The sequence below is a fragment of the Rana temporaria genome, chromosome 4 (genome assembly GCF_905171775.1).
Source record: "Rana temporaria chromosome 4, aRanTem1.1, whole genome shotgun sequence".
In the NCBI taxonomy this organism is placed as follows: Eukaryota; Metazoa; Chordata; class Amphibia; order Anura; family Ranidae; genus Rana; species Rana temporaria.
In genome coordinates, this window is record NC_053492.1 from 104859853 (window position 1) to 104868896 (window position 9044).

At 43.1% G+C, this 9044-nt stretch overlaps 1 protein-coding gene across 3 annotated transcripts in view; it reads left to right on the forward strand.

Annotated features, from left to right (window-relative positions):
* NCK1 (NCK adaptor protein 1) overlaps positions 1-7635 on the forward strand; it is a 162563-nt gene extending 154928 nt beyond the window's left edge. For all 3 annotated transcript variants that reach the window (XM_040348714.1, XM_040348715.1, XM_040348716.1), the window contains one exon: positions 6780-7635. In XM_040348714.1, the coding sequence (XP_040204648.1) occupies positions 6780-6974 (195 nt within the window). In that variant the 3' untranslated portion in view covers positions 6975-7635. The remainder of the gene's footprint in view (positions 1-6779) is intronic.
* The last annotated feature ends 1409 nt before the right edge of the window (positions 7636-9044 follow it).

Genomic DNA, 9044 nt, shown 5'->3' on the forward strand with positions numbered 1-9044 from the left:
AGCAAGGAGGGGCTAAAGATTCTAGGTGTAACCCAGTGATCACAAAGCCTGGGTGCAATAGAGGGCTATCGCCAGTACCTTATGATGACTGTCATGCAGAGGACATGCTGACAGGTAGAGCAGCGGTGGTCCAGCACGAGGGACTCGGAACCAGGACAGCAACAACGGGACGAGGGAACCCGAGAACTCCGTCTCTCCGGGTAGATGACGTCAATCCCGCTGCGATGCAGAGAGGAGTCTGGAGAGTCAAGCCGCACTGTGGAACGAGTGCACCGTATACCGCCCCCGCCCTCTCCTGATGTTGACGTGCTGCTGCTCCCTAGTGGGGATATTGAGAAAGGTCAACTAACTGATAAATCCCCAACTCTCTAGTCGGCTGATTATCAGCTCAGGGCACTGGACAAAAGCCAATTCAGCTACTGTTGCGCTCCTAGGCAAGGTAAATCGTGGTGAAAGGTCGAAAATATCTTGATCTGTCTTGACGACGCGTTTTGCGCAAATGCGCTTTTTCAAAGTCTCAAGTGATCGTAGGTCTTACTGCAAGTTTGTTCATTGCAAGTGTTTCATTTTACTTCTTTTACCTGTCGTCCTCTTCAGGACTGGATTTTACTTATTGAAATTGTGGCTAATAAACGGACAAACTTCTTTATCGCTGCAAAGAGACAATCTGCATTATTTTGTGTGTCCCATTAGCGCTGGATATTAGTGTATGGGTATCGCATTGTACAGACATACTTCGATTTGGCCAGTGTGACCAATCGCAGATTACACAATAGTACACAATGAATGGCTATGAATGGAAGCCATTCATTGTGTACAGTTGTCAAGTGATCTCATGTGATTAGTCGCAGCGGTTGCATAGTACCGGCAGCAGCCCGGTACACTGATCTGTCACCTGCTGTGTCCGCTGGACACAGCAGGTAACAGATAGCTGCGCAGTCAGATCCTGGGAGGATGTCATATGATGTCCACCCAGGTTAGCACGCTCCCGGTCAGCTGTCATATAAGCCAGGCAGGTAGTGGTAAAAAAAAAAATTCCAGTTTGCATGACAGTTCTGCAACACCTGTTTAATATAAGGTATATAAAGACTGGGAAAAAATGCAGCATTTTAAGAGAAAATATTTACCTGGGAATCTGGCTTCCGACTCCTCCCAGGAGGCACAGCCAATGTAATTATACCTCACTACATGCTAGGAAATTTAGATATTCAAATCCTAATAATGGTGGTAATGCTCTTCTGTACCGCCTGCTGCCATGGCTTCAAGGACCCAGATTCCTCTGCATGTAGCGGGTGGGTCACATTTATTGCAGTGTTCACTGTATGTCAGAAATGCTGAATATATATTTATAAATTATCTGGCAACAGAGCATGTCTTTTAGAGTGACAGGACTGTGGCGTCACGATGTTTCAAGACCACAATACAGTACAACGGTTGCCACACATTTTTGTATGCTTTGCAGCAGTGAAATACAAATCTAACAGCTAGCAATGGTAGGAAAATAAAATATTTTATGTGCAGTTCCCCTCACAGAAGAATTTCACAGGTCTGGCGCTATAATTATTGCTTTGACGTTCACGGCGATACCTCACATGTGTGGTGTGATCTCCGTTTACATATGCATGACAGGAGCGCTTTACATTTTTCTTTTTTTTTTCTTTATAGTATTTATTTAATGTTTAACACTGAACATTTTATTTTTTTATTGGTATGGTCAGCATCCCTTGTTTTAGCCCGTGATGGGTCCTCTTTGTGGGGAGATCTCTGTGGTGTATTAGACTCCAGAACTCTCCTCTGGCCTCCAAAGCATTAGATCAAAGAAAAATCGCTTTGATCCGATGCTTTCACAAGTGGCTTCTTTACATGTGACCGAAATTGGAAGTGACAAAATTCTCGTTGCCTCTGGTTTCTGATGTCACACAGTGGGAGGGACAAAATCAGTTCCTTTCACTGTGCGCCCAGACTTTGATACTGCCTGTCGCATCCTTGGTGTGCTCCCCGATTGGACGGGAGAGCCCAGTAAAGGCTGCAGCGGGAGGGGGTACTCCCTCCTTCCACCTGTAAAAGTAATTCTGCAGCTGTATAGCCACTCTGTTTACTTTTACTAGAAAGAGAATCACTGGGGCTAAAAAGCTATTCTGGGATCATGACTGCAGTGTAGTAAGAATCTTCATATTTGCTGATGTTAAATGAGATAATTTAGGTGAAAATATTTTCGACTGCAGGCCTTTTCCAGCTAGAAGCAGACTAGCCTCTTGAAATGTTAAAAGCAAACTGGCTGTTCAGCATCCCAATACATCATTCTGGAGCCTTGTAGTCATGGGCATTTATTCTTAGCTTGAAATATGAGCTGAAATATATCTGAATTGGCAAGATTTTCCACATTTTCTGAGGTTCTAGCGGCTTTCTTTGAACTCTTAATTTTTTGATGTCCTTTAACGTCATTCTGAGGTTGTTAAATATATATATGATTGGTGGTGGTTGCTGTTTTAGAGTTTCATCTCTGCACAGCCAATACTTACATTAAAGCTAAACTCTGGGAAAATGAATACTGTACCTCCCTTGCAGTGGTGCTGAACCCTTACTGCAAGGGTTAATTGCTTGTTTATGTCTAGGATGGTTTTACTTACCGGATCTTCCTCTCCCAAAGGTGCCTCCATGCTGATAGAGCTGTGGTTCCTGAGGCCTCTTCTACCCTGCATGCCGGCGGTGTAAAGTCTCTGATGTCATCAAGACCAATGCAGTGCGGGTGCAGCCCCACTACAAGAGGAATTTTTTAGATTTAGTGGATTTGGGCTTTAACCACTTCCGGACCTCCCGCCGTTGTTTTGCATCGCTACTTTGAAGAGGAATACCGTTATGGTAGCAGCTAGTTACCATAACCCCGGTATCCTTTTCAAGAGCGGGCGGTTCGCTTCAAGATAAGTGGTCTCTACGGCCCCCCTTCTCCCGCTGCTTACCAGAGCCGTTGGTAGCGGCAGAGACGATCGGATCCTTCTGGCCTGACCTGGAGACGAGTGAGGGGAAGATGGCCCCCACTGTCTCCTTATCATTGCAGGGCAGAAGCGACGTCAAAACGTCACTTACGCCCAATGCTCTTAAAGGGATTTTTTTTTTTTTTTTTATGTAGTTAGAAAAAAAAAAAAAAATGTTTATTGCATTTTAGTGTAAATATGAGATCTGAGGTCTTTTTGACCCCAGATCTCATATTTAAAGCAGGAGTTCACCCGAAAAGCAATTTTTAACATTAGATTGAGGCTCATTTTGTCAAGGGGAATCGGGTGTGTTTTTTTAATCGAAGCAGTAGAGATAGATCTTCTCCGGGACTGGGCGTTCCTATTTGATTGACAGGCTTCCCACGGTCGCATACATCGTGTCACGAGTAGCCGAAAGAAGCCGAACATCGGTGTGGCTCTATAAGGCGCCTGCGCACCGACGTTCGACTACTTTCGGAAAATTGTGACGCGATAGATGCGACCGTCGGAAGCCTGTCAATCAAATAGGAATGCCCAGTCCCGCAGCCCATACCCGGAAGCGGCGGAGAAGATCTATCTCTAAAACGGTAAGTACTGCTTCGATTTAAAAAAAAAAACACCAGATTCCCCTTGACAAAATGAGCCTCAATCTAATGTTAAAAATTTAGTTTTTGGGTGAACCTCCACTTTAAGAGGCCCTGTCATGCTGTTTTCTCTTTTACAAGGGATGTTTACATGATACCCAACACATGAAGCGTGACATGTTTGGTATCAATTTACTCGGCATAACATTATCTTTCACAATCTAAAAAAAAAATGGGCTACCTATTACTGTTGTCTTATTTTTTTAACCCCTTCAATACAGGGCTTTTATACCCACCTCCATACCGGGCCTATTCTGGCACTTCTCTCCTACATGTACAAATCATCATTCTTTTGCTAGAAAATTACTCAGAACCCCCAAACATTATATATGTTTTTTAGCAGACACCCTAGGGAATAAAATGGCAGTTGCAACTTTTTATCTTGCACGGTATTTGCGCAATCATTTTTCAAACACCTTTTTTGGGGAACAAAAAAAGGTTTCCTGATTTAAAAAAATAACAAAACCAGTAAAGTTAGCCCATTTTTTTTATAAAATATGAAAGATGTTACTCTGAGTAAATAGATACCTAACATGTCACGCTTTAAGAGCCCATTCACATCTAGGCGACAAAACGCCGGACGCTTGTGCCGCTAGAGGGGAGAATTCCCATTGCTGTCTATGGAGATGGTTCACATCTCATAGACGCCGTACGCCTGTCACCTGAAAAAAAGTCCCGGACCCTTTTTTTCAGGCGGCATTGGCGTTCGGCCATACAAAGCAATGGGAAGGCTTTGTGAAAAAAAAAAAAAAAGTTACACACTCGCGGCAAAATACGCCGCGTACGCGGCGTGTCGCGGAGGTGTGAATGCAGCCTAAAATTGCGCACACTCACGGAATGGCACCAAACTTCATTACTTTAAAAATCTCCATAGACGACGCTTTGAACATTTTTACAGGTTACCAGTTTAGAGTTAGAGTAGTGCTAGAATTGTTGCACATGCTCTAACGCACGCGGCGATACCTCACATATGTGGTTTGAACGGCGTTTACATACGTAGGCGGGACTTGCATGTAAGTTCGCTTCTGAGAGTGAGCTACCGAGACCAGGGGCATTTTTTTGTTTTTCTTTATTATTATTATTATTATTATTATTATTATTATTATTATTATTTTTTTACTTTTTTTTTTTTTTTGATCACTTTTTTTTTTTTGATCACTTTTATTCCTATTACAAGGAATGTAAACATTCCTTGTAATAGTATGTGACAGGTCCTCTTTATGGAGAGATGCGGGGTCAATAAGACTCCACATCTCTCCTCCAGGCTGGAAAGCATGAGATTGTGAAAAAAAATTCACCCATCTCATGCTTACTAGCTGCAATTGCGTCTTTGTTTACTTCCGGGTACCCGGTCGTGACGTCATCACATCCTGCCCGGGCCTCTGACAGTTGTCTCTATGCTTCCTATCCGACGCTGGGCGATTCTTTCTCAGGACCCCCAATGGCATGGGAGAGCCCGGAGAAGCACCCTCTCCCGCCGCCTATAAGAACGATCAAGCGGCAGAACCGGTTCCACTGTTATGATCGTTCTTATCGTGTGCAGGATCGCCGCCGGCAAATAATGATATCTGATGCCTCTAGCTGCAGGCATCATTCAGATATCACTGCACAAAGTCCAGGACGTCATATGACGTTCACCCGGGATGGGAGATCCCCTCTGTGGACGTATGATTATGTGCGGTACGGAAGTGGTTAATTAAAGTTAATTTTTCACAAAAAATGCGCAAATACGGTGTGACAAAAAGTATTGCAACGACCACCGTTTTATTATCTAGGGTGTTAGAAAAAATATATATAAATAATGTTTGGGGGGTTCCAAGTAATTTTCTAACAAAGAAAAATGTTTTTAACTTGTAAACGCCAAATCTCAGAAAGAGGCGCAATCCTTAAGTGGTTAAACTGTACACAATGCAGAGTCTTGCACAGAAAAAAACTGCTTGTGAAACTAGTGCTATGACATGAACAGGGCACATAGAGAACAATTGTTTTCTTTGTGCACTTGTATAACATGTGCAGAAAAACTGACATCTCCATTCTCCGCACATGATGTGAACAAGGCCTTAAGGACCTGGTCACACCTGAGCGATTTTCTGCTCGAAACTTGTAGCTCTAAAACGCTCAACAAGCAAAATCCTGTTAATTTCAATGGACCCTGTTCACATCTGAGCATTCTGTCGCCTTAAAGCGGTGGTTCACCCTGCTGAACAACATTTCAGCATAAAATTCGGCATCGTCGCGCGAGCTACAGTATGCCGGTCTTACATTTTTTAACCCCGTACTCACTGTTTAATCGTACATAGACGATTCCGTCTGCCGCGGGGAATGGGCGTTCCTAGCAAGAGGGAGGGTGATTGACGGCCGACTCTGGCACGTCACGCTCCCCGAAGACAGCCGGAGTAGGTCTCGGCTCTTCACGGCGCCTGCGCACAGGCTATGCGCAGGCGCCGTGAAGAGCCAAGCCTATTTCGGCTATTTCCGGAGAAGCGTGACGCGCCAGAGCCGGCCGTCAATCACTTTCCGTCTGGATTGGAACGCCCATTCCCCGTGGGCAGTCGGAATCGTCTAGGTAGGATTAAACAGTGAGTACGGGGATAAAAAATGTAAGACCGGCATACTGTAGCTCGCGCTACGATGCCGAATTTTATGATGGAATAAAAAAAAAAAAAAAACTTTTTTTTTAATAGGGTGAACCCCCGCTTTAAGCAAAACATCTGTCGCTCCAGAAAGTACCTGAGCTTCTTTTTTGCAGATTGGGCCCCATAGACTTCAATGGGGATGCCTGAAAATGCGCTACATGTGCGTTTTACGAGTATATTTTCTGTTTTCACAGCAGCGCTCCACCCCTGATATCCTCAACCTCTTGCCCCCCCCCCCCCCCCAAGACATTTCTATTGGCTAAACAAAAACGCCTAAAGCTGTAAAACGTTTTCAATGCACTTCTAAAAACGCCAGTAAATGGCTATGTTCAGGTGTGAATGCAGCCTAAAGCAACTATTGCAAACGAGCAATTCACATAATCTTCTAATAAACAAATGTTTGTGGAGGGAAATCCCGCCGACTTTTATTTGCTAGTATTGGCTTTGAGTGATTTATGTAAAAAAAAAAAATGTCCTGCAGTAAATGTTTAATATTCTAATTTTTTTCCCTTTCTTCTTTAAAGCCAAACGACTTCTCTGTGTCGCTGAAAGCTCAAGGCAAGAACAAGCATTTCAAAGTACAGATGAAAGACAATGTGTATTGCATCGGCCAGCGCAAGTTTGCCACCTTGGAGGAATTAGTAGAACATTACAAAAAGGCTCCAATTTTTACCAGCGAGCATGGCGAGAAACTTTATCTAATCAAGCCTTTGTCTTGAGAGCAACTCGTGGGAAGTGAGGGGTAAAACTCCAGGTTAGGTGCATTCCCCAAAAGACTGGACTCGTATAGACTTGGTAACCCCACTAGTGAACCAAAGGCATCTCCTGGCCCTGCTGAGAAGGACATTACCTGTATTGTTACCTTTCTCTCATTATGAATCGGATTATGCTATCATTTTATTTTCTATTTGCTTTACACACTTCCACCCCTGTACATCTCCCTCCTTATTTTCTACATTCTGCCTTATTATTGTAACATATCAAAGACTTGTATCAACAACATGTATCTTGTTATCTACGTTTTGGGCTTCTGAGTGATGGGATTGTGGTTTACCATCTGACAGCAGAACTCCACAATTCCATCTTTGTGCTGCTTTTAGTGTTGTCCACTCTGTGCTTTGGGACTGTGAATCTGAAAGGTGTGTTGTGGCCTGGACTGAATGCTCTTTTCACTGTGGATTTAGCCTTGTTCTTCGTCGCACTTGCTGTTTATCAGATAGGCACTGTGTATGACTGATTTGTCTCCATCTGTTCCTATCCAGGACATTTCATATTTATTTGTTTACAAAATGTTCATTGCCTTCCAGGTTATTTGCATATTCAAATATTTAATACACCCACATACAAAGTAGTCATACCAAATGCTGTATGTTGACCTATCCATAAAATGTCATATTCTCTGTCCTTTACTTTTCTGCCGACTGTGATGCGATTGCAATCTGTGTATGGTTGATTTCTCCTGAAGCAAACCCATAATCAAATTAAGTCCGGTGCTACCCTGCCCAGCTTGCTCGTTTAAGGTAATAAAAGGAATCAGAAGTACTTTCCTTCTCGGCAGAGTCTGCTGCTTTGCAATCCAATACCTGCCTCAGCTACTGAAGAGGAGAGTAATGCTGGCCATACACTAGTATACTTTTTTGAATATTTGTACAAAAATTCTGATCAGTACATTTGATGACTTGATGAATGTTGTTCAAAAGTACTTCAGAATTTTAGTTTTGCTTTTAACATTCGATTTGGGAACGAATTTTAAAGGAAATTAAAGTGGAGTTCCACCCAAAAATGGAACTTCCACTTTTTGGATGCCTCCCCCCTCCGGTGTCACATTTGGCACCTTTCAGGGCGGAGGGGGAGCAGATACCTGTGTAATACAGGTATCTGCTCCCACTTCCTGGCATAGATCACCGCGGTGATCGAGTTGACCTACGTCATGTCCGGCGCCTACATTGTCCTCCCCCATTGTCTTCTGGGAAACACACGGGTCCCAGAAACTAGCGGGGACCAGTGAAGATGCGCAGCGCGACTCGTGCAGTAGGGAACCAGGAAGTGAAAGCCGCAAGGCTTCATTTTCTGATTCCCTCACCAAGGATGGTGGCAGGGGCAGCCAAGAGCCGAGCGATCGATCGGCTTTGGCTGCCGACATCGTGGGCACCCTGGACAGGTAAGTGTCCATTAATAAAAGTCAGCAGCTGCAGTATTTGTAGCTGCTGGCTTTTAATACTTTTTTTTTTTTTTAGGTGGACCTCCGCTTTAAATTTAGAATGAAAACCACACTCTGTTAGATGTTTTGAAAAAATATTCCTTCCTGTTCTGTCACTGTAGTTGAAAACAAACATTGGTTTGACCCCACTAATGATAAGAAAATCAAACGTTATGATAAAATGTTTTGTATTAAATTCTAGTGTATGGCCAGCTTTAGCCAGTCTTTCCTTTCCAAATCTCCTGTTAAGCAAAGATCGATCACTGTGATCCATATGAAGTGGTTTCTGCAGCTTGGGCAAATATTTTAGGACTACTTCTGTCTACCTGTTAGGACTTTGAAGACTCAAGCTGGACGGGGGTCTTACTTTGACTATAGGTTTGCTTTACTTATCCCAATATTGGTAATCGAGTATTGAACTGATTTCTGAAAACAGAAGGGAGGAAAAATAGGCGCTATTTGATATAGCAAAGAGATTTAAATGGCCACAATACATAAACTGTAAAATGTTTCTTAGCTGTTTATGTGAATAAGAATTTAGTAATATTCGTGGACAAATATTTAAAAGTTGTTATTTTTTTTGTTTGTT